This window comes from Lynx canadensis, chromosome E2 (genome assembly GCF_007474595.2).
Source record: "Lynx canadensis isolate LIC74 chromosome E2, mLynCan4.pri.v2, whole genome shotgun sequence".
Taxonomy (NCBI): Eukaryota; Metazoa; Chordata; class Mammalia; order Carnivora; family Felidae; genus Lynx; species Lynx canadensis.
Genome location: NC_044317.1, coordinates 46,611,979 through 46,639,467, shown reverse-complemented (window position 1 = coordinate 46,639,467; position 27,489 = coordinate 46,611,979). Strand labels below are relative to the sequence as shown.

Below are 27,489 nucleotides of genomic sequence, written 5' to 3'. Positions count from 1 at the left end.
CAGAGACAGAGACAGTGAGGCCGAGACAGAGAAGAGAGACACCACGGCAGAGAGAGAAGCCGTCTGATGGAGAGACGAGGAGAGATGGAGACACGCAGGATAAACACGCCGCCCTCCTCACCCCTGCGGCCCCAGCTCCACAGAGGGAGAGGCAGGGACGAGATGGCAGAAACACACCCCCACACTGACCTCCTTCCAGGACTCTCTGTCCCTCAGCTCTGCCCGCCTTCCCTCCTGCTGTTGGCCAAGCCCATTAAGTTTCTGGCCCAGCCACAACTGAAGGCCCCACGCCCTGGGGAGGAAACCACAGAAGAGGCGTCCCCGCTGCCTAGCACCCCAAACCATCAATTAGTATTAACAAGGGAAGGCTCCTCGCTGCCTAAAGACCCCCATCGGAGCTCTGATGGAGGGGAGGCCCCACCCCCATGACTCAGGAGGTTAAAGGGCCCGGGGGCCAGCCTGGGAGCCCAGAGTGTCCCGATGGCGTGTGGCAGCAGGAGGGTCACGATCCAGCTGGTGGACGAGGAGGCGGGGCCTGGAACCAGGGGCCCGAAGCCCTTTCGGGGCCAGAGATACGAGGCAATCCGAGCAGCCTGCCTGGATGAGGGAATCCTGTTCTGCGATCCTTACTTCCCTGCTGGCCCCGATGCCCTTGGCTACGATGAGCTGGGGCCGGACTCGGAGAAGGCCAAAGGGGTGGAATGGCTGAGGCCCCAAGTAATGTGTGGCTGGGGGCTGTGGGGGCTGGGCCGCTGGGTCTGAGGGAGGAGGGGGCTGTGGGGGTGCTGAGCTTCTGGGTCTGAGGGAGGAGGGGGCTGGGAGCCCCGGATACGAGGAGGAGGGCTGGCTGTTGTGACTCCCGGGTCTGGCGAGTCCCAGGGAAGCCGAATCCCTGTCCCCGGGCTTTACAAGCCTCTCCCGGGGTTGGAGGCGCTCATTGCCCTGGAGCAGTGAGGGCAGGAGGGGACCCAGGCACCGGACCTCTCAGTTGCTCCTTCCCTCCCTTTCCTGGCTGAGGCCTGGAATCCCCCCCCCCCAGGAGTTTTGCGCCGAGCCCCAGTTCATCTGTGAGGATATGAGCCGAACAGACGTGTGTCAGGGGCGTCTAGGTAAGACCACTGAACCCCTCTGGGGCCCCCAGAGCTGGCAAGTTGCAGCTGGGACCCTGCCGGCTCGGCCCCTGCTCTCCCCCTCAGGCTCTCCTCTCCCCACGCCTCAGTCTCCCTCTTTCCGGGCTCCCCCAGTCCTCATCTCTCCCCCCAGGTAACTGCTGGTTTCTTGCGGCCGCTGCCTCCCTCACTCTGTATCCCCGGCTCCTGTGCCGGGTGGTGCCCCCTGGACAGGGGTTCCAAGGGGGCTACGCAGGTGTCTTCCACTTCCAGGTAAAGCTCAGGACCTCTGTTCATGCCTCAGTCTCCCCCACGGTGACATGGATGTCACCGTTGACACTGTCCCCTTGGGGCTGTAATTCATGGGCCGGTGCGGCAGGGCTTGGGGTCGGAGGATGGGGTCCTTGGAAGCCTGGACCCTGCCCTTCTCGCACCAGCTCTGGCAGTTTGGCCGCTGGGTGGACGTCGTGGTGGACGACAGGCTGCCGGTTCGTGACGGGAAGCTGATGTTCGTGCGCTCGGATCAGCGGAACGAGTTCTGGGCCCCGCTCCTGGAAAAGGCCTATGCCAAGTAAGGACCCAGCGCACGTCCCGGCCGGCAGGCCCCACCCCACAAGGGGTCCCCGGAGGCGGACGGCTGGGACCCTCTACACGGCCCGCCAAGGGTCCCCAACCACGTCACGGCTCCCAGGCCCCTGAGGTCACACCATCCCCTGAGGGCCTCCAAATTATCAATACCTCCCTCTATCCACATTTCACACAAAACGTTCCTAGAGACCCACCAACACTCGCAATTCCTCAGGAGCCTGAAATCTCCTCTCTCGGGCCCTGGAGCCACCAGAGCTAAGATCTCCCCCCTTGGGGGACCTGAGAATCCAGAAAAAAATCTCTCCTACTATACTGGGAAGCCCAAAGCACCTCCCAAATATTGAGTGGAGTCCATGGAACCCCCGATCTTTGCTTTTCTCCACCCTGTGGCTCTGAAATCCCCCACAAGCCCCATAGAGATCACCCCCAACGCAGACATCTCCCGGAGACTCAGAGTTTCAGACACGGCTCCCGGGATGCCCAGAATTCTGGCAGAGCTCTCCTGTGATCTCCCACATCACACAGTCCCGTGGCCCAGGGACCACAGGTCCAATCTCCAAGGGCTTCCAGACTGTGCCACAGTCCCCTACCCACCTTGGGAGTCTGCAGATGTCAGGGTTGGCCCCCTGGACCCGCACAGCCCAGGGGACCCCAGGTCCCGGGGCGGGGACGGTGCGTGCGATGCCCACACGTGCCCGAGACGTTCCCACCCCGGACCTGCCCCCACAGGCTCCACGGCTCCTATGAGGTGATGCGAGGCGGCCACATGAATGAGGCCTTCGTGGACTTCACAGGCGGCGTGGGCGAGGTACTCTACCTGAGGCGAGACACCCCAGGCCTCTTCTCCGCCCTGCGCCATGCCTTGGCCAAGGAGTCCCTCGTGGGCGCCACTGCCCTGGTGAGAGAGTCAGACCCCCGTGGGGACCCCCATCAGGACCAGGGCACAGTCAGGGCTTGAGAGGGGTGGGGGGGGGGTGGACTCCTGTGCCTTCTTCTCTGTTCTGTTCCCTGTTGGCTGGTCTTTCTCACCCATCCAACTCCGGCAAGTCAAAAGGAAACGTATTTGCTCTCATAGCCAAACGGGCTTCAGGCACAGCTGAATTCAGGTGCTCATCCAGTGGATGTTGAGAATGTGTTTTTCTATTCCTGGTTCCGGATTAGTTTCATTCCTGGGCGGGCATTCCTCTCATGGGCTCCAAAGGGCTCCCACAACTGCGGGTCCCTCCTACCACCCCAGCGGTTTTTATTATTATTTAAGTGGTTTTTTTTTAAAAAAAAATTTTTTTAACGTTTATTTATTTTTGAGACAGAGAGAGACAGAGCATGAACAGGGGAGGGTCAGAGAGAGAGGGAGACACAGAATCGGAAACAGGCTCCAGGCTCCGAGCTGACAGCACAGAGCCCGACGCGGGGCCCGAACTCACGGACCGCGAGATCATGACCTGAGCCGATGACCTGAGCTGAAGTCGGAGGCCTAACCGACTGAGCCACCCAGGCGCCCGCCCCCGCCCCCACTTTTTTTAAGGCAAAGACTCTTTCTGAGAATTTCAGCAAAAGTCTTAAGATTGACTTTCATGGGCTCAGCTTGAGTCATATGTTCATCTGTGACCCCATCACATAGTCATTCGCGGAATTGGTCTAATTCCTTCACTCATTCATTTGCTTAATCCTGTGCTCAGTTACTGATTCCCGGTCCTTTGGGTTTCTCTGCCTCTTTCAGTCTCTGGCCTGCATCTTTCTCTCTGTCTACGTCTCTGTCCTCTCCAAGTATTTTTGTCTCATCTTCCTCTTCCTCTCTCTCCTTCCCCTCTCGCCTTCACTCCCCCATCCGACGCCCTCTCGGAGCTCTGCTTGACTCCTGCTGTGGGGGCAGGAGAAGGGGGCAGGGGGGCGGGGCAGAGAGGAGCAGCCACTCTCTTGTCCCCCCACCGTGGCCTCAGCATCCCCTGTCCTCCGCCCAGAGTGATCGGGGCGAGTACCGCACCGAAGACGGGCTGGTGAAGGGACACGCGTATTCAGTCACGGGCACATACAAGGTGAGTATCCCCCGCGAACGGGCTACAGGGGTGCCTCGGCGCCACCGCCCACGGATGATGCCGTCCTCAGGTGTCCCTGGGCTTCACCAAGGTGCGGCTGCTGCGGCTGCGGAACCCATGGGGCCGCGTGGAGTGGACCGGGGCCTGGAGCGACAGGTGGGATGGATCCGGGGTGGGTGGGGGGCTCGGACCCGCCCGCCCTCCCCTCACACCCCAGTCTCCCTAGCTGCCCACGCTGGGACGCGCTCCCCGCCGAGTGCCGAGACGCCCTGCTGGTCAAAAAGGAGGATGGCGAGTTCTGGTGAGGAGCCCAGCCCAGCCCTGCCTCTGGACCAGCGCCAGGCCGACGGGGCTCAGGGAGGGGGCGAAGCCTGCTGGAAGGGACATGGGACTCGTTCACGGGGACGAGTCTTAACAGCTAGAAACTGTCCATGTGGTGGTAACTTCGGGGTTGGGTTCTATCTGGGGGAGTCGAGGAAGAATTCGCAGTAATATTAGGGGAACTGGGAAGAGCAGTAATCTTTGGAGGGCTGAAGGGGGCTGGCTAACACTTAGGGCCATTGTGGGAGGCTTGCTGGTGTCGGGGGCATTTTAAGGGGCTTAAGGATACCAGCTGCTGAGAGCCCGAGGGTCTTGATGTTTGGGGGCTGAAGGCAGTTTGGCAATATCGGGGAGGAGTGTATGGAGCTCGGTTGTCTGTGGGGCATTGCCGGGGACTTGGAGAGATCCGGGGGAGCTGGGGGGCTCAGCGATCTGGGGTCCCTTCCGGAGACGCGGTACCATCTGGCGGACTGATGGGTACTTGGCGATGTTTGAGGAATCGGGGAGGGTTGTGGTTGGGGGGGGTCATCCTGGGGTCTTTGGCAGACGGGGGCCCCGGGGAGGTGGCGCCTGGGGAGGACCTGAGCGCTGGCCACCCGGCAGGATGGGGCTGGAGGACTTCGTCCGATGCTTCAACACCGTCCAGGTCTGCTCGCTGAGCCCCGAGGTGCTGGGCCCGAGCCCGGCGGGGGGTGGCTGGCACATCCACACTTTCCAAGGCCGCTGGGTGCGGGGCTTCAACTCTGGCGGGAGCCAGCCTGGCAACGGTGAGGCCTGGAGGGTGCCCCAAGAAGCGAGCAAGGGGGGGGAGGGCTGTGGCAGGCCGGGTGACCCCCTCTCTCTCCCCTCCGCTAGAGACCTTCTGGACCAACCCCCAGTTCCGACTGACGCTGCTGGAGCCCGATGAGGAAGAGGACGATGATGAGGAGGGGCCCTGGGGGGGCTGGGGGGCGGCAGGAGCGTGGGGCCCTGCGAGGGGTGGCCGCATCCCCAAGTGCACCGTCCTTCTGTCACTCATCCAGCGCAACCGCAGGCGCCTGAGGGCCCAGGGCCTCACTTACCTCACCGTGGGTTTCCACGTGTTCCAGGTGGGACCCCAAGGCTTAGCGGAAGCAGCAGGGGACAGGCGTGGAGGGGCTGGGAAGGCCGAAGGGGTGGAGGTCAGAGACAGGACAGAGCCGAGGGCATGGGGGTGGGGGGTGGGGAACGAGGGGCAGGGAAGGTCGCCGAGGGCGCAGACAGGAGCCGGGTCCAGCGGGGGTCGCAGATGGGCTGGCCGGGGCAGGGACTGAGGGGCAGGGGCGTGATGATGGGGGAATGGGAAGAAGAGGGAGGTGTGGGGGGCTCTGACTCGCCCCGTTCTTCCTCCTTACAGATCCCCGAGGAGGTGGGTCGCGGCGGGGACCCCCAGATCCCGGCCCCGGGGGCTCGGGCACCCGGCGCCAGGGCGGCGGGCGGACAGCGTGACCGCGGGCGGCCCGGGTCACGGTCACGATCGCGCCGCGTTGGCCCCGCAGCTGCTGGGCCTGTGGGACTCCCCGCGCAGCCGCGCGCTCCTGCCCGGCCTGCTGCGCGCCGACCGCTCGCCCTTCTGCGCCCGCCGCGACGTGAGCCGCCGCTGCCGCCTGCGCCCCGGCCACTACCTGGTGGTGCCCAGCGCCGCCCGCGCCGGCGACGAGGCCGACTTCACGCTGCGCGTCTTCTCCGAGCGCCGCCACACCGCCGTGTGAGCCGGGGCACCCGGACCCGCCCTCGGGAGCCCCAGGGCCCCGCTTCCCGGGACCCCCGCGGGGATCTGCTCGGGGGCCCCAGACGCGGGTGGGGGGAGCGCGTCCCCTCCCCCACTTCCCTTGTGTCATTTGCAGGGAGATCGATGACGTCATCAGCGCCGACCTGCACGCCCTCCTGGTGAGGGGCTGCAGGGGATGGGCACTGCGGGGCAGGACCGGGTGGGGGTCCTCTGGGCCGGCACTAAACTCCACGCCACCCCCGCCCTGCCCCACAGGTCCCCTACGTTCCCCTGGAGCTGGGGCTGGAGCAGCTATTTCAGGAGCTGGCCGGAGAGGTGAGGATGGGGGGACCGGACGGAGGGGGTCCACCCCTCCCCTTGGACACCGACTCCCCCCACCCGACCATCCTGGGTGTCTCATTTTCCTTTAGTTTCTCCGTCCCTCTGTGCTTAAATCTCCCGACTTTCTGCTCTCAAAATGCTCACAGCTCTTCCCTGCCTCAGGGCCTTTGCTCAGTCTGTGTACCTTTGCCTGGATGGCCCTCTCTCCCTTCACACCCCCTGCCCCGCCTAAAGCCTCATCTTTCTAACATGCCCTTCTCTGGAAGCTCTCCCACACTCTCCCCCCGGGGCTGGTCAACTGCAGGCCTGCTGTGGACTCCAGGGGCCCAGTGCTTCTCCACTGCAGCCCTGTCTGCTCTGGGGACAGGTCTCTAGCTCTCCCTGGACCATGAGCTCTCTGTCACTGCGGTGTCCCCAGCATCACCCAGCATGCTAATTTGGTCAGCCCCCAGCTGTGCTGTGTTGTCGAATGGCTCGAGTGGCCTCACACCTTCTCTCTCCTTGAGCAGGAGGAAGCACTCAGCGCCCCTCAGCTCCAGACCTTATTAAGCATCGCCCTGGAGCCTGGTGAGTTGGGGACCGGGGTGGACCCCACGGAACCCCCCATGTGTGTTAATTCATGATGCTGCTGGGAGTCAGGTCACGGGAGCCCTGGACTCAGCCTGACAGCGTCTTCCCACGTGTGGGGCCTGTGGCAGGACTGAGGCCACCCCGCTCAAAAGGACCCCCTTTCTCGAAGGGAGGCAGGGGGCGTAGCTGCCACGAGGGGACTTGGAATCCCCTTGCCTGGGGAACTCTGCCAGTTCCCGGCGGTCACTTGGCTCTCTGAGCCTCAGTTGCTGGCGTGCGGACAGCGGTAGGGGGTAGCGGCAGTCCCCAGCACTCGTGATGACGGCCAGCTCACAGGAAGTACTCGGCTTCGTTTGTTTCCTGCAGCCAGGTCCCACGCCCGGACCCCTCGAGAGATTGGGCTCAGGACCTGTGAGCAGCTGCTGCGGTGTTTTGGGGTATATGAGGGGGGCAGTGCCTGGACAGGGAGGATGGGCATGCTGGGGCCCGTGTCCCCCTTCTGGGGACAATGACTTTAACCAGATGCCCCATCCCCAGAACGGGCGAAGCCTCACCCTGCACCACTTCCAGCAGCTCTGGGGCCATCTCCTGGAGTGGCAGGTAAGGGCGGGGGAGTTGGGGGAGCCACCTCCTCCCGGAAGGTAAGGCACTTTTACTAACGAGGACATAGGTGCCCTGTGGGCTCGCGGGGCCCCAGGGGAGGAGAAAGTGGACCACATCATACCAACGTGGAGGGCCGACTTGGAGGGATCTGGCCTTGTCCCACCTGCCCTTCTGTGGTCCCTCCAGGGGCACTAAGTGGCTCAGGGGTGGAAAACACAGGCTCTGGTCCTGGTTTGAAATCCCGGCTCCCAGGTCGGCCCCCCTCTGGCCTTGCGACCTTAGGCAAGTCACCTCCCCTTGAGCGGCCTTTGTCTACCAGCGGGAGGTGTTAATTCCCGCCTCTCCGGCCCCGGGAGGAGGGAGTGGTCCAGGGCCTCCCTGTGCCGAGCCCTCTCGAAGCCCCTGGTGGGTGGAATCCCGACGTGTCCGGCTGTTACTAGTATTCCCATTTCACAGACTGGGAAACGGGCTCAAAGTGGTAGAGCTGCCTGCCCAGGGCCCGAAACCAGGAAGAAAGGGAGCTGGCTGGGAACCCAGGCTGACTGGCCTCCAAGGTCCCCTTTTCAGGGGGCTTGGGGGCTCGGGGGGTGGGACTGACCCGTGCCTCCCCGCCCAGGCCACATTTGACAAGTTCGATGAGGACGCCTCTGGAACCATGAACTCGTACGAGCTGAGGCTGGCGCTGAATGCGGCAGGTGTGTGCGGGGGTGCCACGGGGACGGGTCTGCTCCCTTTCCTACCCGCTGTACTCTCGCAGGCCTGGCTGCCTGCTCACCTTAGTTTGCTGCCAGCTCTTGGCCGGGACTGGATGCCCCCGGGAGACGGGGCGCGAGGGGGGATGGGCCTGGGAGGGTGCTGGGGGCCTGGAGCAGGGCCTCCCAGAAGGGGAAGAGAGGGGAAGCCTGGGAGCCCGTGTCTGACGGGCACCGGTCCCCAGGGCATTGTGGTAAAATGGCCCATATTCCCCTGAGTTTGGGCTGGAATCCTGCCTGTACTTACTCCCTGGGGGGCCCTGGGCACCTGAGTCCATCTCCTTGAGGGAGTCTCCGTGTAAAATGGCCAGGACACAGGGCAGCTGGGAGGAGCCCGCAGGGCTCAGCGCTGGGGGGAAGCTGCTTCTAGTTACTGCCCCGGCAAAGGTTTAGGAAAGGCTGGCTTCTTCCAGGAGAGGAACAGCCTCATTCCCTCTGTGTAGCACGAAATCCGGCCCGAGGGGGCGGAGCCAGGGAGCAAGGCTTTCCCTGGGTTCTGAAGCAAGTTAGGGATGTGCCTGTGTGCGTGAAGGGGCTGGGACCAGAAGGGAACTCCCTGTCGCCCCCCCCGCCCCCCCCCCAGGGCTCATCTGCTACAGCGAAGCCCAGGGTGAGACACGGGGGATGGGAGGCAAGCCTGACCGCCTGTGACCCAGTCTGAGAGGCAGGGGGGCCCTGGGGGAGAACCTTTGAAGTCCAGAGACATGCAAGAAAAGAGCCCAAGCGGAGGGGAGATGGAGTCAGATAGAAGGCTGGGAGGTGTGGCACAGAGACAGAAATGGAGTCCCGGGCGGACAGAAGCAGAGGCGAGAGCGAGGGGTGATGGAGGGTTTGTGCTGTTCGTATTACTGGGCCTCTCGTCCGTGCCTGGTGTTAATCTAGGCAGAAGACTGATAAAGCGCTCTTGCGGGTGGGGGTTGACGTTCTGGTGCCGCAGACAGGTGACGAACAAGATCATCTGGGTCAGATGGTAACACATGCTATGGCGGGAAAAGAAAGCAGGTGTATGTGTGTGTGTGTGGGGGGGGGGGTGGCCTGGGACACAGCGGTCAGGGAAGGACCAGGGTGCTAAGGGAGACTGAACCTCAGGGACACAGGACCAGGTGTGGTCTAGACAGAAGGGGCAGCCTGTGCAAAGGCCCTGAGATCAGAGCGTGGGCCCCGCTGCAACAGCTTCAAGGGGCCAGGTAATGGACACGAGAGAGGGGGCTGGTGTGGCCAGAGGAGGAGGGTGGGGAGATGGCAGTGGTCAGAGAGGAAAGATCAGTGGGGTGAGAAAGCAAAGCTCTATGAGGCCTCATGAGGACCTAGGCTCTTTGAAAAATCGTTTTTTTAATATGTAGGAGAGGAAGGAGATAAGGCAAGTCCAAGGTCAGGGTATGTGGGGGGCTGGAGCCAAGAGCAAAGGGAAGGTCCCACTGTGTATGGAGGAGGGAGCGCCAGGGAGGGGACCAGCAGGAAGCAAGCTCCAGGGGCCCCTGGAGATGGTGGGCGGTCTCGGGGCGGGAGGTCAGCAAGAGAAGCGACCTGCTGCAGCTCAGCCGCACTCTGTGTGTTCCCCGGACACCTGCTCTGCTCCTGGCCCTGTGCCGGCTGACGCTGGGGGTTTGGTGGTGACTGGAAACCCTTCCCTTACTTCCAGCGGCTTCCAGAGCCACCACGGACAGGGACAGCCCAGAGGGGTCAGGGTGGGGACGGGGTGGACACAGGGAGCCAAGGAGGTGCTCCACGCTGCAGGCAGGAAGGGCGGGGGGATCGGAGAGGGCTCCCTGAAGGAGGCGGCACAAGGCCTAGGAACGTTCTGGGCAGAAGGAACATGGCGTACCAGGGAGGCAAGACAAAGCGCAAAGTCCAAGTGCAGGAGGGGTTGGAGGGGTAGATGAGGCGTGGTCTGCGAAGGCCACTGGGCGGTTAAGGACAATGGGGGCCCTGGGGAGGGGTCGCAGGGACCTAGTGAACCACGTGAGGGGTTTCCCAAGCGGCAGGGGATCCCGGGCAGGACCCCACACCGGCAGCACACGAGAGTGGCCAGAGGAAGCAGTCTGCATGAAAGGTCAGTAGGAATGTGAGGGGGCAGCTGAGGGGTTCTGGCCCCTTCTTGGGCTCTCCCACCTCCTCCGGCCAGGGTCCCCCCTGGCTCAGGGCAGATGAAGGCCGGGGGGCTGTGGGAGGTCACACTGCCAGGGTGGGGCTGCAGGCCCCCGACCTCCTCCGGGCCGTTCACAGCACCTCACACAAGGCCCAGCAGGTGATGGCACCAGACAAGCGTTTCTTTGGTGAACGAAGGCACAGAACAGGGGGCAGAGATGGGCTTTAGGAGGCGGCAGAAGCCCATGAAATTGTCCTCAGAACTGCGTTTATGTGGCCACGTGGGGGAAGGGGGAGCCGTCCTGCAGCCCTGCCTCTCGGAGGGTTACCTGACCTGCAGTGCGGTCTGTCAAAAGCCTACTGAGATGTGTCATCAGAGGTGATTTTTATCAGGTGATTTCTAAAGTTTAGAAATTGCCTCTGGTAGGAGTATGAAGAGAGGCTCTGTGTGGGACTGACGACGTTTTGCTGCACAGAAACATCCTCCAGGGTCCATTAGCAGAAACTCACCAGAATTTAAAGAACAATAAGACCGACACACAGTCGTTGTGTGCCACTGTTCTGAGCTCTACGTGGGGCATCTTCGCACAGCCTCGCGGGGTCGGGGCCGTCACCGTCCCCGTCTGACAGAGGAGAAAGCCGCGGCACGGAGAAGTGAAGGGAGCTGCCCGCGGCCGCACGGCGGGGACGAGGCAGAGCTGGGCTTCGAGGGGCGGGAGCAGCTCGGTGTCTTCCCCGGGGAGAGTCGCGGTGGGGCGCGGCGCTGAGGTGGGGCTCACGGGGACGGCCGAGGCTCAGCGGTGGCCTCCCCTAGGCTTCCACCTGAACAACCAGCTGACCCAGGCCCTCACCAGCCGCTACCGGGACAGCCGCCTGCAGGTGGACTTCGAGCGCTTCGTGTCGTGCGCAGCCCAGCTCACCTGCATCTTCCGTGAGTGCCGCCCGGGCGCGGGCGGGCCAGGGGGAGGAGGTCTCCCACGCGCCACGGCGGGTGCTCAACCCGCCCTCTCCGCACAGGCCACTGCAGCCGGCAGCTGGAGGGAGGCGAGGGCGTCGTCTGCCTGACCCGCAGACAGGTGAGCCTGGGCCGGAGGGAGCGGCTCGGGGCGGCCGGGTGGGCGTCCTCCCCGGGGACCTCTGCCTCGAGCCGGCGGTCCTCTCTCCCCCAGTGGATGGAGGTGGCCACCTTCTCCTAGCAGCACCTGCGGCCAGAGGCGGAAGAGCCGCCGGGACCCCCTCCGCCTCTGCCCGGCACGCGGGGCCGGTGCTCTGGCGCGAAGCGGCGGTTCGGAGCGTCGCCGCGGGAGCCAGCCTGCCTGGAGCGGCTTCTGGCTCCAGTGCCCACCAGCCGGGCGATGCTGGCCACGCGGCTCCCGGCACTTCTCTGCGCTTTGCTCTCCCCATCCGGACGCGGGGATGGCGACGGCACTCTTCTCGCGCAGGCTACACGACTTAGCGCTCGGAGCCTGGCAAGAGCGGGTCCCCGGTAGCACCCATTTTTACAGTCACGGGGACGGGGATCTCCCAGGCCCAGCCTTGCTCTGGGAAGAGGTTCTCCCGTGGCTCTGCTAAGCAGAGAACGGAGACGGGAGACAGAAAAAGAGAGAACACCGTAGGAATCCTTCTGAAAAATATTACATGTTTTATTATCCTGTCCCCAAGAAGGGTGGTTTATCCAGAAACCGAGAAAAAAAAAAAAATCAAATCAATCAGAATAAACTCAAAAATGGGGAGAGGGGAGGAGGGGGAGGGAGCAAAACCCATCAACTAACAGGCGGCCAGGCCAGCAGCCCACCCTCCACCTCGGGAGGGTCCCCAGAGACCCATGCCCAATGACAGACGGCAGAGAGGAAAAGCGGGAAGGGGCTGGGGGAGGGCGGCAGATCAGCTATGTCTTCATCATGAGAGCAGAAGGCGGCAAGGATGTGTTGCTAGGTGAATATATATTTATATAATAAATCCCTAAGTTAATAAAGTAAATAGTAATTCTCTGAAAGTTTTTAATTCCTTTTTTATAGGTTTTTCTTGTGTGTGCATTTTTTGTTTTTGTTGTTTTGTGTTTTTTCTTTTTTTTTGTTTTTTTTGTTTTGTTTTTTTGTTTTTTTGTTTTTGCTTTTTGGTCCTTAGAAAAATCTGAGAGATATACATGTCTGGACAAAGCAAGGCGGGGGCTGGCTGGGGGTGGGGGTGAGAGGCTGGTCTGCCCAACCCTACTCCTCCATTGCAGAAAAGGAGGGTGCTGAGTTGCACCCCCTCATCTCCTGGCAATCGCAGGTGAGGGGAGAGGGAAGAAGGGAGCAAGGCGGGGTCCTCTTTCCTGTAGGGCAGCTGTGTCGCCCTCTGCTGGGCCCACTGCAGGGCCCACGGCAGGCCAGGGCGGTTCCTGGACAAGGCACGTAGGGCTTTGGCCTGGATGTGGGAGGCCTTGAAGGGACCTCGTGGTGGTAGTGGTGGTGTTGGTGGTGGTGGTGGGTGGGGGTAGGCAAGGGGAAGGGACAAAGTGTGGGGGGCATTCCTAGGGCCTGGAGGGGACCTGTTTCGCTGTGGGAATCCACGGTCCCCTCCACACAGTTAAAAAACAAAACAACACATCATATATATTTACCAGACCAGAAGCGCTGACCCCGAAAGTCTCCCTCACCTCTATGCAGGGGGAGGGGGCCAACAGACAAAGAGAGAGGAGAGAGCCTGCCCTAGCCCCTCCCTGCCCACCCCACCCCCCACCCCCACCCCCACCCCCCGGAAAGAACTGACAGAGTGCTTTGCATAGATACAGAGTCAGAGGAACAGGACCTGGGAGGCCCCCACAGCGGGGAGAAGGGCCGAGGGCTCCCCCAGCCCCTCCTGGAGGCTGTGAGGAGGGGGCGTTCGGTTGGGGTTTCTCCAGTGGGGGCCTCACAGGTCACTCTCTCCGTACAGGGCTGTGGAGAAGGACTTATAGTCGAGGGCGCCAGGCACAGCATCAGGGCCCTGGTACGGCGCCATGCGAGCGATGCAGTACTCGGCCTGGTCGGGGGGCAGTTCTCTCCGCAGCTCCTCGGCCGTGATGAAGTTCTAGGGGTGGGAGGGTGGGACTGTGAGCCACCCCCCACCCCCGCTGGCTCTGCCCAGCCCCCCTCTCCCAGTCCTGGCTGCAAGGGCCCCTCCATGCCGGGAGCCCAGGTGCCCCCGGGGTTTCCTTTCCTGCTTACCTTGTCCCCTGCCAGGACCTTGAAGGAGGCAATGACTTGGTCGGCCGTGTCTGTGTCGGTGGTCTCCCTTGACATGAAGTCAATGAAGGCTTGGAAGGTCACGAGGCCGCTGTGGTTGGGGTCAACCACACTCATGATGCGGTTGAACTCAGCGTCACCCTGCAAGGGGGAGTCGGGTGGGGGACAGGCTGCATTGGAGCGGGGCAGGGCCCGGCCTAGTGGAACGGAGCCAGGAGAGCAGGGCCACCTGCTGTCAGCCCGTGCCATCAGCCCGCCTCCACGGGTTCTGGCTCCCCAGGCCAAGGGCCCACTCGCCCAGACTGGGGATACGCTCCCTCTGTCCTCCCCACCCACGTTTTTGGGAAGTGGGAGTTGGGGAATGGATCAAACAAGTCTACTGCTCCTCAGCCCTAGGCTCACGACTTAGCTCTGGAGGGTAGGGAAGAAAGAAAGAAAGAAAGAGAAGGAAAAAGGGGAGAGAGCCAGAGGCCTGACCTCCTCTCTCCGGAGACTTCCAGAAAAGGAGGTGGGCAGCTCAGGGAGTCATCGGAGAGACCCCAGCCCAGCAGAGGCAGCAGAGGAGGAGGCGGTGAGGCCGCGCTGCTCTGGTGGGGGAGTGTCCCCGAGGACACGGAAACTCTGGAGGCGGTGAGGAGGAGGGGGGAGGCTGCGCAGAGAAGAGGGGGTAGAGGAGTGGGGGAGGAGAGGCACAGCAGCGAGGGGGAGGCAGAGGCTGCATACCAGGCTGTATCCTGTGGAGATAAGCAGAGCCCTGAAGTCATCGGAGTCCATGCTGCCTGTCTGCTTCTGCTCGAGGACGCAGGGACAGCAGAGGAGGCCAGGCCCAGAGTAGGCAAGAGGGGCCGCCCCATGTGCACAGCAGGGAAACAGGACAGTGGCGGGAGCCGGGGAGACAGAGGTGGCCCCGAGAGACCAGGTAAGGGGGAAGGTGTCCAGAGAGACACAGGGCAGGGAGGAGGCAAGAGAGCCGGTGAAATGGCACACACGTGGCAAGGGGTGGAGTGGCGAGAGGGAGGGGGGAGACAGAGAGAAGGAGAGAGAGAGAGAAGAGCAGTTAATGCCACAGTCCACTGGGGCCCAGGGGGGCGCGTACCTGCCGGTCATTTTCCACGTCGTAGCCCAGGCTGATGAGGCAGGCCTTGAACTCCTCCGGCCCCAGCGCCCCGCCGTGGTCCTGCCGGGCGTCCGAAGGCGGGTGTGTGCGAGGGGCGGTGTGGAGACCAGGCCGGCAAGGAGACGCGGGGAGAGGGGCCAGGGTCACATGCAGAGGGCGGGGGGAGGGGAACACATCGGGGGGGAAACACAGAGTTAGAGGTGACATGGACAAGGTGATGGCCAGGGACGGTGGAGCGGGGGGAGGGCGGTCAGAGGCCTCTGCCCAAGGCCTCGGCCAGAGCAGGGGTGGGAGCTGAGTGGTACAGAACTGAACACTGAGTCCTGGGGCTCCTGGCGGGGGAACAGGGCTCTCTCCTGGCCTCCGGGATTTGGGGTGGGAGAAAAAGATTACACTCCATCCTGCTTGGGACACCAGGTCCCCGCCAGACAGTGCAGAGCTGAGCGTGCACCTCGTGATGCGCGGGGCCCAGCAGGGCGGGTGGGGACTGCAGCCAACTCAGGCGCTCAGGGCCTTCCTAGCGGGCCTGCCAGACCAGACCTGAATTTTCAGAATGCCCTGTGTGTGCGGGGGCCAGGTGCACGGTCAGGTCTCAGATCTCGGGTGTGCCGGGACCGAGTCCATCCCAGGGTCTCATCGGCAGGTTGGCGAGGACGCACGGCCCCGGGGCCAGGACTTGGGACCCCCCCCCCCTTCCTCATCCTGAGGAACCCTACCTAGGCTGTGGGTCAAGGTGACGCACCCCTGCACCCCCTCTGCCGGCCAGGGCCCTGCCAGCCCGCTGAGTGGTGACTGGTACTCAGCACTGTGAGGTGAACGGACAGATGCAGAGACGGTGGGGGCAGGATGGGACGACGACAGCATGGAGGGAAGACGCCAGGGGCAGAGGAAACCGCTCACCTTGTCGAAGTGGTTGAAGGACGCCCGGAACTCCTGCATCTGCTCCTGGCTGATGCCCTTGGCATCGCGGGTGAGGATCTGGTTCTCCACCTCGTTGATGGTGCGGGCGATGGTGGTGAGCAGCTGCTCCCAGCCCACGCGGATGTGCTGGGGGTGGGGCGAGGGGATGACCACGGCTCAGGCCGGGGCGGCCTCCAAGTCTACCGCAGCCGCGGCCGCCAGGGGCTTGGAACCCAGCCCTCCTCACACAGGGCGTGCGGCCCGGAGGTGGGCTGGCCCTGGCTCTCCCAAACGCCCCCAGCCCCAGGCTCTCCTGCGCACCGCGTGTGCACATGGGGATACCGGCCCGGCACCGCCCCGTGCCCCTGCCAAGCGCTGGGGTCCTCCTGTGACGGAAGCAGTGAGGGTCAGGGCCCAGTACCTGTGCGGCATCCACGTGGAAGCCGCAGAGGTATGGTGGGCAGCGTTTAACCAGCTTTCTGGGGAAACACCGGGTTTCTCTGATCTGTGCGTTTTCACGGTGTAAAGTGTCACCGTGGACAAGCTCAGGCTACCAAGAGGCTGACGCTTCAACCCGGGCACGGCAAGCGGGTGCACGCGCCGACTGGATAGAACAAAACTGCTGAGCTCACAGTGGGGCAGGTGCTCCCCTCCCGGCTCTTCCAGGGGGGGTCCTGAGGCCGTGTTGTCATGGTGACGGAAGAATTGTGGGAAACTGATTTTTTAAAAATGTGTACACACTTGATCTAGTGTTTTCGGTCAGAGAAAAAGGAGAGAGAAAAAGTGGCAGACGTCTTTTCTACTGAGCAAAACTGTCTGGAATAAAGGCCTGGGCCGCGCGGCCGGCGGGCCTACCTCCATGGTGTAGTTGGTGTGCTTGTTGTCGAAGATGAGCGCCTCCTGGATGAGCTGGTGCTGTTGCTCGAGCAGGTCCAGATTCGGCTTGTAGTCCACGATGCTGCGCTCGTAGCGCTTCAGGTGGTTCAGCTGGTCCTCCAGGGTCCCGTTCATCTCGATGGAGATGCGCCCGATCTCCTGCATGGGACGGGGTGCTGCTGGGTCGGGGAGGCTACCGGACGCTCGGCCACGACCGGCCCCGGGGGCGGTTTCTGGACCAAGGCTCGCCATGCCCAACCTCCGCACTCCCTCGACTCCCTGTGAGGCCCAAAGATGGCAACTGTTCACAGTGAGAGGCAGGGGCAGGATCTGGACCCGGGCCCGGCCGGCTTCAGAATCTGTGCTTCTGAGCACGAGTACCTGAAGCGTGAGTTCCCACGGTGGCCACGCAGCCCCCTCCCAGCATGGTGCCTGGTGTGCGGTGAGCACTCGGAAGGCACACCAGGCACACCCAGAGCTGCCGTCAGCATCATTACAGGCTCCCTGGGCCGGGACCCAAGGGTCACTGGTGAGCCCGCCATAGAGGTCTGTGCTCGGACCGCCCAGCCCGAGACACCAGTGCTCGTAACGGGGCCACCACGGAGCAGCGCCCTAAGCATCTGCTGAGGCAGTGCCAGGGCTGTTTCCACCCCCTTTCGGAGATGAGAACACCAAGGAAAAGTTACATTGTACCTGACCTCCTGGTCAGCGGGCAGGGCAGGGCCGAGGCTCAAACCCTCCTCCACCTGCCTCCTCCACCAGGATTCCCTCTGGCTGGTGCTGCCACTTCCAGCAAAGAAATCACTGACTCTCCCAATCCTGAGGCTGCTGTCGCTCCCGGAGCAGGAGCCCCGGCAGACCCACCAGGGAGCCCCGGGGACCTGCTGTGAGGGGCGCCGGCTCCTCACCTCCATCTTGGTCTGGATCCAGGGCCCCACGACGTTGGCCTGGCTGGCGAACTGGCGGCGGAGGTGCTCGTTGGACTGCTGCTTGCTCTGCTCCTCTAGGAGGGCGTGGTCCCGCTTGGGCACCAGCTGTTGCACCTGGGGGAGGGCGGGGGGTGTGAGCACCAGCAGTCGGCAGGGGGCGGCGGGGGGGGGGGCCCTCACCCGGCCAGCCCTGCCCTGGTCCCACCAGCGAGCCTGCCCACCTTCTCCCACTTGGAGTTGATGATCTGCGGGGTGACGGTGGTATAGGGGTTACTGCCCGACAGTTTGATGTGGTTGCTCTCGGCGATCCTCTGGGCCTCCTTGTGGATGGCCAGGATGGCCTCCCGCTCCCTGTCGGCATCTGGCAGTGTCGACTTGAACTGGTCGTGGGCGGAGATCAGGCCCTGGAAGGAGAAGGAGGAGTGAGGGGCAGCCCGGGCCCTTGGAAGTCCCACAAGAAGCGCGGGTGGGAGCGGACCTCGATCTCCTCGATGGTGTGGACAATGAACATGTCCTGCAGGTCCTCCATGGCACTCTCCATCCAGTTGTTGAAGGGGGCTGCCCGCTTGGCATACTCCAGATGCAGCTGGTCAATGGTCTCCAGCTGCTTCTCTGTTTTCTGGTATACGGGGCAGGGAAGGGACAGAGGTGAGCGGGTGGATGGTGGTCGAGGGCCCCAAAGGGTCAGAGAATATTCCCTCAGGGAGCATCAGGGGAAGCTCAAGAGTCCAGGCATTGCCCACAGCCTCCCCCAGTCCTGAGAGTCTCGGGGCACGGGGCTCCACGGGGGACGTCGCCCCTCCTCACCTCCAGGGCTTCCCTGCGGCTGTGGGTCAGAGAGCCAAGGGCGTCCCACTGGTCGCAGATCTTCTGGCACCGGGTGTTGACATTGTGGGAGTCATAGTAGTCCAACTCACTGCGGGGGTGGGGGTGGGGGGGTGGAGGAAAAGCATGGGCGATGACACCCAGCAGGGGGCAGTCAAGGCTGTGCTGGGTCCTGCCCTCCCCCTGGCGCCGGGGGACACGAACATTTAAGGTGATCGGTCTTCAATGACCCCGCTAGCCCATGCCCCTCCCCAGGTAGGAGGAATGTAGGAGGGGGTAACAGAGGGGCAGCAGGGGTGGGGGTGGAGGGCTTACTACACACTAATGCAGAGGCCCCCAAAGTGTGGCCCTCAACGAAGCTTGTATCTAATTGCTTTGTTTGCTTAAAAAAGTCTAGCAGAGCACGCTGGTTAAAGGATGGGTGCCAAATTCCCTCGGTTTGAATCCCGGCTCTTTGATTTTCTACTTGTGTGACCGCGGATGCGTGAATTCCCTATTCTGGATACCTCAGTTTTCCCATCTGTGAAACAGGCGTGGGGATACCGTGGAGATCCAGTTACCCAGTGCACATAAAGTGCTGAGAGCAGTCCCTGGTACCCAGTAGGTAAATGTAGCAACAGCGATGTTAAAGGGGTTTATTCATTTAAAAAAATCTTTTTGGTTATTTATTTTGAGAGAGAGAGAAAGACCTGGGGAGGGACAGAGAGAGAGAAATCCCAAGCAGGCTCTGTACTGTCAGTGCTGCTGAAATCCTAAGCTGAAACCAAGAGTCAGATGCTTAACCAACTGAACCACCCAGGCTCCCCTAAAGGGATTTATTTTATTTTAATGGGCACTAAGAAAAAATGGATAATGAGCCTGCGATGTCATTCTAAGCAACTAGTAACATACCTAAGAAAAACGTGGACTGTCACAATAGTCCTTGGCCCCTCAGCCACCAGCATGGCCTCCTGCCCCTCCCATCAGTCTCTGGGCTCCAGAACCGGATCCTCTTAGTGGGAGGTTCCCAGGGAGTCGGGGTACAGGCAAAACCTTGGGGGCTTGATGAGGGGTGGGCAGCAGGGAACGACTTTGGGAGGAACAGGACATGGGATGGGGCTGGGGACCGTCTGGTGACTCTGATAGGCAGATGGGACACAGGGGCCAGAAGGGGCTAGGAGGGGCAGCAAGGCTGTGCTCCACAGAGGGGTAGGCAGCCTGAGCTCTGGTCCTGTCTCAACTACTCCCCAGCAGTGTGACCTTGGGCAAGTCTCTCGGCCTCTCTGTGCCTCAGTTCCCCTTCCATAACATGGGGCTGCTGAAGGATTACACGAGCCGGTGCGTGTAGAGCGCTGAGTGCTCTGAGTTTTTGTTGCTGTTATTAACCAACGCTCAGCCAGGCTGTCTGTCCAGGCTCACCCTGGCCAGCACTTGGCTCTCTGACTCATCTTCGGGGGGAAACAGACAGCACCCCAAACAGTCCAGGGCCACCACGGTCCAGAAAAGCTGTCTCAGTGACCACCTGCTCCCCGGCTCTGGCTCTGGGTAACAGGTCCCACACAGCGTTCTCGGTGCCCACGGACTTACTCCAAGACTGTTTCCCACCAGCTTCTAGGAGCTCGCCTGTCAGTGGTGGAACACGCCCACCTCCTGTGACCCCTATGAGCGTCTCGCATGTGACCTCACTCTCCTCGACCTGGGTGTGCCAGGGACAGAGGCTCAACCCTAGAAGAGGCTGCAAGACCCCTAGGGGTGCCCCTAATAGTGACCAATAGAGACTGTGTCTTCCCAGTATGGTGAAGGCCTCACGAGTGAGCAAATGGGGAACCCTCAAAGCAACTGGGCAGTGCTGAGGGCGCGAGTCAGGGAGGAAACAGGCCCTGCCTGGCGAGGGGCTCCACCAGGCACCACTGCTGGCCTCATAGGAGCAAGCAGAACTTTAGGGATGACCGGCAGGGTGGGGGTGTCTGCGGAAAGGGCAGCTCCAGCCAAGCATCCTATTTTTGAGCAGACGGCTATTTTGGGAGCCTTGCCGCCCCTCCAGGGCCTGCAGATTTTCCATGAAGTAATGGCCTCGGCCTCCCGCTCCCTGGGCCGTCCCTGCCGTTGGCCGCTGTGCTGGTGGAATAAGGCTCCATTCACCGGCTCTGGAGGTTCAGTGTACTAATTGTGTGCACAAGTTTATCTGACTGGGGCGGGGAACGGAGGGCAAAGAACCCGGCTGCCTGGAAGCTCGCACAATAAGTGTATTCTGAGCGAGAGAGGAAAGGGGCCGGGCAGAACAATGGGCTCTCTGTGCAGACCAGTCCCCTTAGGGAGGAGCGGGTGGCAACAGCGGGGGCTAGGCCGCCCACCACATCAGGGGGTGGGGGCGGGGGCGGGGGTCCTGGTTGGTGTGGCAGGCAAAAGGTAGAGTCTCAGGGACTACTACAGCCTAAGCAATCAGGAAAGGGCTCAGAGACCTTCTGCCTGAGAATACAGGTCCCACTTTCCTCATCTGGGGTTAAGACAAGGTGGGCATCATCCCTTAAGGCCCTTCCCTGACATCTGAAACGAGACGGTGGGGGTGGAGAGGGCTGGACCTCGGGACGCTGCCCCCACAGTGGGGCAGGGACACGACGGGCCACACATACTTGAGCTCTTGGGCAATTGCTGCGATCTGCTCCACGCGGTCCTGGTGTGCGGCCAGGTCGCTCTCGAAGGCCTCGTGCTTTCGGATGAGGGCTTTGATGTCTGACAGGGTGGCCGTCTCGTAGTCCCGATGCTTCAGCATGGCCTCCTTTCCTGGGGTGGGGCAGACAGCAGGAGGTGTTTGGACAACAGGGCAGTGGGAGTCCAGAGGGTCGTCTGACCACAGGGAAGGAAACGGGGTACGGACCTTACATCCTGCCTCACTGGGGATGGTTGTGAAGGCTAGAAACTTCCAGAACCTTTTTCCTTGCCTTTTCAAGGGATCTCTAAGCCCAAGTATATCCTGGACGGAGCTAGGAGACACTGTGGGGCCAGTGGGTCTGAGACAGATATCCCAATCCAACCTGCGTGCTCCGAACTTAGGGCCCTTTATTGGTGGACCAGAACTGGACAGTGTTCCCACGGCTGGCAAGGTGGACCCATCTGTGGAGGGCCGACATCTAGAGAGGCGGCAGGGGTGCAGCCCAGGCCTCAGCAGAGCGAGGGAAGGGCAAGTGTGAGAGTGTCAGAGTTCTCCAGGGGCCCCACCCCTTGTGCCTGCCCCCTGGCACTTAGAGGCCAGGCTCCCTCGGGGTGGGGTCCTATGCCATCCCACGGGCCTTCTGTGTGCAGTGAGGTGGGGCCCATTGTCAGGCCCTTTGAAGGAAGAGAGGAACACTGTTATTAGTCCTGGAGCCTGGCTAATTACATACCCCAGGACAGAAGCTCAAGTAAGCAAGCCCTGCAAGCGCGGTGCGGTGCGGTATCGCAGACGTGGGGGGAGCGGAATGCCAGCCTGGGAAGGTGACTGGGACCCCTGGCTCCTCAAGGTGTTCTGCTTCAGGCAAGCCACCTCGGGGTACCCCTGGAGTGGCAGCTCAGAGACCCCACTCCTCACTCAGCTTGGCACCAGAGCGGCAACGCAGAGCGGAGGAACGGCACGTGGCCTTTCCCCACCTGTCCCCTCATCTGTAAAATGGGGCCGACGGCGGTGTCCAGTCTCAAATCTCAGTGAGGTGACGTTTGGGAAGGGCGGGTGCCGAACCAGCACCATCGCATCTCCTCTACCCCGAGGACAGGGCCTGGCGCTGGGGCAGGAGGCTTAGCCACAAAGGCAAGCTTGCAATTCCCTTCCCCAAACTGCTGTCTCCCAAGGGTGGGAACCACAAATAGTAGGTTACCGCTTCTCTGCCTCAGCAGAGTTTCTGCAACAGAGCTGGCAAGGGGTGCACGGGCGGGGGGGGGGGGGGGATCCGGGAGGAATGGCCTGGGGCCATGGATGCCTTGGATTCAGGCCAAGGGGAAGCCACAGTAGGGACCCAGGGGCTCATTTTTATCTTTTCCCCCAGAGAATCCAAAACCCTCTGCAAAGCATCCACCTGGACCCTTGCCCCGGCAGGCTGTGGCGGGTGGTGAGGGAGGCACAGAATGATGGTGGCTCAACCCGCTCTCTGGGCCCATCCCTCCGGGGAAAGAAGGCCGCTACCGCTGGATCCCAGGAGTACAGAGGGGCCAGGAGGTCAGTCTGTCCTCCCGTGTTGCACAATCGAGTGGTTCAGGGGACAGAAGCTTCAGGTCTTGGGAACGAGAGTGGGCAAGCCCGCCTGGGGGCTCCAGGCTGACGCGAGGCGGAAGGCCAGATGCCAAAGCGCCTGCGGGGAGGCAGGGGTGCGACAGGGGCGTGTGGAGGCCGCTGAACCAGTTGGGCCCTGGCTAGGGGCTGAGCCAACTTCTCCTTTGAGTGAAGGCCAGTCCCAGTCGTTCCCAGGAAAGGAACTCTGGCGGGCCATCACACCCACACCCCTCGGCCTCAGGAAACCATCTTCCCAGAGCCTCCTGCGGCTCCAGGTGAGGGACTGAAGAGCTGATAACATGGGCCAAGGGAGGTCCACGGGGAAGCCACCTAGCGCCGGTGGGAAGACAATGGAGATGCAGGACACGGATAATGACAGGAGGAGAGAGCTGAGTCCAGCTGGGGAAAATGCTGTAAAACCCACTTGTGTGCCCAAGGGCCCCCTGACTAAAGAAATGCCAGGGTCGGCTGGCTCGTCAGTTCCCTGGGCAGGGACCTCGCCCACCTGGGAAGCTGCTGTGCTCAAGGAAGAGGCGAATGAATGAACAAATGAGCGGATGAACCAAATGACAACACCCCCCTCATCGTGGACCCCGCCTCTGCAAGGCAGAAGGAGGCGCCTGCACCCCTGGCCCGAGCTGGCTCTTCATCGCCTCCTCCGCATTCTTTCCCCAGCAGAGGCTGGATTAGGGTATTGCTCTGGATCTGGCAGCTGCTGCTGGAAAACGGAGGCCGGCACTGGTGTGAGGAGGGCATTAGTTGAACTGCAGCCAGGGACACGGGGGACGTAGGCCCAGGTCTACGGATCCCGCAGAGTTGCATGCTCGAAGGCCGGCGGGGGCGGGGTGGGCTCCGAATGGGTGCTTCTAGCGAGATCTCAGCATCTGGCCAGTGCCGGGGCCGCCTGCCCCACAGCTGGGTAGATGGGGGCTGGAGGACCCCCAGAGGCTCAGTGAGGGCCTCGTGGGGGACGGTGGGGGTGGAAGGATGAAACATCACACTGAGCAACACAAGAAGCGTGACATCAGCCAGAAAGACCGGTGGTGGTAGGGCGCAGTCGGGAGGGAGGCGGCCAGAGTGGGAGGGCATGAGTCCCGGCTCTTGGCTTTCCCAGGCACTGGCCATTTTCCAAAGGCTTTCAGACCTCCGGGATTCGGGATCTCAACCACGGTGCGGGTCCTGACCGAGGGCCGGGGACGCGATGGGATCCCACACCTGGAGCCGGGGAACAGGTGGCTGCGGGGGAGAAGGAGCTCCCAGGGGGGGTGCAGGTGGTCAGCAAGCTCTATCTGCAGCTCAGGCAACAGAACTGAGAGGCGGCTCCCTGGCCTTGCCCTTAAGGACCAAGCTCAGGCACACAGGCCCAACCAGCACGGGCTCTTCAGTGTGAAGTCCACAGTCACAAAGGAGTAGGAGAGGGAAGGTGGGCGGAACATCTGAACACAGGTTTCCAGGGATGGGAGAGCCCACTCCCTTGCCCCGGCACGGCCACCATCCTCGGGGAGGACACGGCAGAGTGGACAGGGATACGGTCACTTCTCGATGGAGTCGCATAAAATTCGGCCGCATTCCTAGATGACAGCCTCCAATCATCCAGGAAGGGGCCCACCTGGAAGTAATCTCTGAGGCCAGAGGAGGGTGGGCGGCAAGGAGGACCTGGCTCCAAAGTGTCGCTTGCTGCCTGGGGCCGGGTGAACCCAGAAATGGCATTTCTGACAGGCTCGTCCCCAAGCAGCAGGAAAAGGGGGTCTGACAAACAGACCCAACAACACAGGAGGCGCTGTGGGTGCACACGCGTGCATGTGCCTGAGGGAGCTGGGGGACCGTACCGTCGGTCCAGGCCTCGTGGATGGAGGCCTTTTGCCGGAACTTCTCTGCCAGGTGGTCGAGCCGCTCCAGCCTGCGGATCTCATTCAGCAGCCACTCCTCGTAGCCTTTCTCTGCCTGCTCCAGGTGCTGCCAGCCATTATTGATATCCTACGAGGACACGAGAGGACAGGGCTCACAAAGGGGCCAGGGATGCTGAGGTGAAGGCGGGCAGCAGCAAGGGGCTGGGGTCACCTCTATCCCCTGCTTTGCTGTATCCAGATGCCTAGACGGGCCCCGGCACACGGCAGGTGCGATCCAGTTTTTGCATTAAATGAATAAGTGACAATGAATGAATGCCATGGATGGCGCTACGAGAGCCCGGTGACTGTCCGCTGAATACCATCCCTCTCCTGAAAAGGGGCCTTGAGCACATGGTGGTCTGGAATCATGGCCAACTGGGGGTCCAAAGTGAAATAATGCCACACAAAATAAGGTGTGGGTTTGGGGGTGGGTTTAAAATTCTAAGGAGTGATGGGGGAGGTGGACCGCGGTGAAGGGTCAAGCGGGCCCCCTACCACACCCCTGCACCCCATAGGCTGTGCCTCTTAGTTAAGAAAGCCAGCGCGGGCCCCGCGAAAAGCCTGGGGTGGTATAGAGCCGCCCCTCTGCAGTTCTGCAGGCCACAGGCTGGCCTGGGAGTTGGGCTGTGCCTCCCGGGCCCCGGGCCCCGCCCCCCCCCCCCCCCCCCCCCCGGGCGCTCACCGAGACCATCCTGCCCTCGGAGGGCATGAAAGCAGGCCGGTTGCTAAGGCGCAGCTTGGTCTGCAGTGTGTTGAAGTTGATCTCCAGCTGGCACTTCTCCTGCACCTTGGGCGGCTTGTGGACGCGCCGGTAATCCCGGAAGTCCTCCAGCTTCTGCTGCATCTCCTGCATGGTCTTCTGCGGCACGCGGTCCTCCAGCCAGGGGATGGTACGTCGGATCCACTCCAGGAGCTGTGGGCCCGCGACAAGCCTCAGGGTGCCGGGAAGGGCCTCGCCCCGCGCACGGGTGCAAGGGATATGGGTCTTCAGGGGCCCCGTCTCGGGGATCATCCCCACTCCCCAGCCTGGCTTCCCCCTGATCCCCACTGGGATCCTACGGCCGGGAAGTACGGGGATGCACGCCCCCTGTGAGCCACCATGCTGTTCTCTGCTTACTTCCTGTTCATGCCGTTGTTCCCGGTCTTCCTTCTTCTCGGATCTAAGGGGGCCTCAACTCCAGCATCCCTCCCATCACCTCCCACCACATGACCTCACTAGCGCCATTTCAGTGAGCTCAGCATCGTCTGAGAGAGACGTCTCACTGCCTCCTCGTTCGTGGGCCGTAAGCGCATCAAGGGAAGAGCCCACCGCATGCCAGGCTTCCTCTAAGGAGGCCAGGGCGCCAGGCACGGCCTTTCAATTTGAAAGCAAAATTGAAAAAAAAAAAAAAAAAAAAGTGACGTGTGTTTTGATGAGCCGCTTGTATCTGTCATATAGAGTGAGGCCCGGGTATAAACAAGCAAACAAACCGGGCATTCTAGAAGAGTAAAACCAGCTATTGTCTACCGTAGATACACTTAAAAGAAGTGGTTCCCAAATGCCAAGTTCTGGCAAAAAGAAAAAAGCAAGGAAAAAGCTATCTATGTGTCTTTATATCTTGATGCAAGGAGCCAAATGCCCTTTCTTAGGAAGGGATGGGATCCCAAGATATAACCTTTTAACTTTTTCTTGGTGATAGAAAGGATGGTGGTAACAAATGGTAGCTTTTTCTTTTTAATTTTTTTTTTGAAGTAATCTGCATACCCAACGTGGAGCTCGAATCACAACCCCAAGATCAAGAGTTGCACACTCCACCAAGTGAGCCAATCAGGCACCTTGGTTAGCTTTTTCTTTTAAAAATATCCTTAACTTGGCAAAACAAAAAGCTGGTCGCTATAGTTGGCTGTCAAATACTTTTCCAAATATTCCTGATCCATGAAACTTCAAAGTCTGGGAACCACTAGTCTGGAAGAGCAGTCAAACCATGGCTCTCGGGGAGCTTCAGTGTTTTTGTTTTTTTAATATGGAAATTTTCAACACACAGGAGGGAATCCAGAAGACAATTACTAAACACCCACAGTCCCAGCTGACTTTCTGGGTTCAGGCTCTGGAGTGGGACTGCCTGGGTTCAAACCCCGGCTCTCTACTGCACCAGCCGCATGCCTGGTGCCTGAGCCTCTCTGGGTCTGTTTCTCCGCTTGGAGAAGGGGGTAACAGGAGTTCCCTCCTCCCAGGGCGGTTGTGGAGAGCACAGGGCCCGCCACGACAAGCCCCAGTCCTGTCACCGTGTCTGGTGGGGTGTTCAAGAACTCTCCTTGAGTACCTCTGTAAGAACCCAAGCTCAAGACGGAGGGAGCCAGGGAGCAAGGTGACACGCCAGCCTGATCCTTAAGGCCTTGTGAAACTAGCCTGGAAGGTCACATACCGGCTTCATCTAGAAAGTGTCACTGCCATACCTGCTCGCCCCTCTGCAAGCTTCACATGACCTGCGGCCAAGGGTAACGAGAGGCGACCCAATCCTCCTGCTCTAGTGGGGCCACCAGGGGCGGGATGAGTGGCACTTACGTCGCTGGCCAGCCTCTCATAATCTTCCATGAGGTGCTCATTCTCCTGGTTCACGGCCAGCACCTTGCAGATCCGGTTGGCAGCAGTCTCCGCCTGGGGCAGAGGAAGACCACAGTCAGGGCCGCCTGAGGGCTGGTGACCCTCCCTCCTGATGGGCTCATCCCCTGGAAGCTGGCTCATCCACAGCCCACACAGCACTCCCCAAGGAAGGAACGAGAGAAGCACAGCTCCAGCAAGACAGCACCCTGAGCAGCCATGTCCTGAAGGGCTCCGCCGGAGTCCCCATACCCTACTGCTAAGGCACCACCCCCTCCCCGGATAGCTGGGCCCCTCAGCCTGGACCCCGGAGGTGCTGAGGGCCGGAAAGCCCTCCCACTACGGGGAAGTGGATAAACAGGTCCTCAGGGAGGAAGACTGGGTAAGGCTTGTGTGTCGGAGGGGACCTTAGCTAGGCCTGGCCCTGGAGTCTCGCCCTGGGTGGGAAGGTCCATGGCAGAAAGGCCAAGCACTGGATAGCTGCATGGTGCCCTCCAGAGAAGTCCGTGGTCAGTGCACAGGCAAAGCACACGTGTCCCTTTCCTAACTCCCCCCTCGGAGGTGGGTGTGGATGGCTCATTGGGCAGAAGTCACAATCCTGGGGGCAGAAGGGAGCCACGCTCCAGAGGGCAGGGAGTGGTGGAGACTGACCAGTCTCTGCTCAGAACTACAGGACAACGTCCTCCCTCGTCCTGCTTTTTTTTGGGGGGGGGGAGGGGGAGGGAATGCAAGGAGTGGAGAAGAAGGAGAGCAAGGGGGGCGCCACACGGGGAGAGGAGAGACCAGGTACCTTTCAAGAAGCA

General features: G+C 61.5%; 2 protein-coding genes and 1 long non-coding RNA gene across 6 annotated transcripts in view; 2 read left to right on the top strand and 1 right to left on the bottom strand.

Moving 5' to 3' along the window:
• The first annotated feature begins 6 nt into the window (after positions 1-6).
• CAPN12 (calpain 12) lies at positions 7-11,847 on the top strand. The gene is made up of 21 exons (XM_030299471.2): positions 7-717; positions 1,040-1,109; positions 1,264-1,382; positions 1,547-1,680; positions 2,427-2,595; positions 3,659-3,733; positions 3,804-3,889; positions 3,960-4,034; positions 4,658-4,821; positions 4,910-5,142; positions 5,430-5,441; positions 5,572-5,780; positions 5,920-5,962; positions 6,060-6,119; positions 6,635-6,692; positions 7,062-7,132; positions 7,233-7,295; positions 7,915-7,993; positions 10,953-11,069; positions 11,156-11,214; positions 11,308-11,847. The coding sequence occupies exons 1-21, from the start codon at positions 481-483 to the stop codon at positions 11,332-11,334; spliced, it is 2,160 nt and encodes a 719-aa protein (XP_030155331.1). The 5' UTR covers positions 7-480; the 3' UTR covers positions 11,335-11,847.
• ACTN4 (actinin alpha 4) overlaps positions 11,758-27,489 on the bottom strand; it is a 71,137-nt gene continuing 55,405 nt past the window's right edge. For 2 of the 4 annotated variants that reach the window (XM_030299466.2, XM_030299468.2), the window contains exons 9-21: positions 26,651-26,743; positions 24,788-25,018; positions 24,046-24,193; positions 20,607-20,757; positions 17,977-18,085; positions 17,648-17,788; positions 17,391-17,573; positions 17,149-17,283; positions 16,220-16,399; positions 15,365-15,511; positions 14,444-14,524; positions 13,330-13,488; positions 12,650-13,192 (exon numbers count right to left, since the gene is read on the bottom strand). In XM_030299466.2, the coding sequence (XP_030155326.1) occupies positions 13,034-13,192; positions 13,330-13,488; positions 14,444-14,524; positions 15,365-15,511; positions 16,220-16,399; positions 17,149-17,283; positions 17,391-17,573; positions 17,648-17,788; positions 17,977-18,085; positions 20,607-20,757; positions 24,046-24,193; positions 24,788-25,018; positions 26,651-26,743 (1,917 nt within the window). In that variant the 3' untranslated portion in view covers positions 12,650-13,033. Of the gene's footprint in view, positions 13,193-13,329; positions 13,489-14,070; positions 14,137-14,443; positions 14,525-15,364; positions 15,512-16,219; positions 16,400-17,148; positions 17,284-17,390; positions 17,574-17,647; positions 17,789-17,976; positions 18,086-20,606; positions 20,758-24,045; positions 24,194-24,787; positions 25,019-26,650; positions 26,744-27,489 lie in introns of all 4 variants that reach the window. The other 2 variants (XM_030299470.1, XM_030299469.1) reach the window with 2 other exon arrangements.
• LOC115503332 lies at positions 14,114-15,462 on the top strand. Its single transcript, XR_003965349.1, has 2 exons — positions 14,114-14,266; positions 15,108-15,462. It is a non-coding gene; the product is annotated as an uncharacterized LOC115503332 (long non-coding RNA).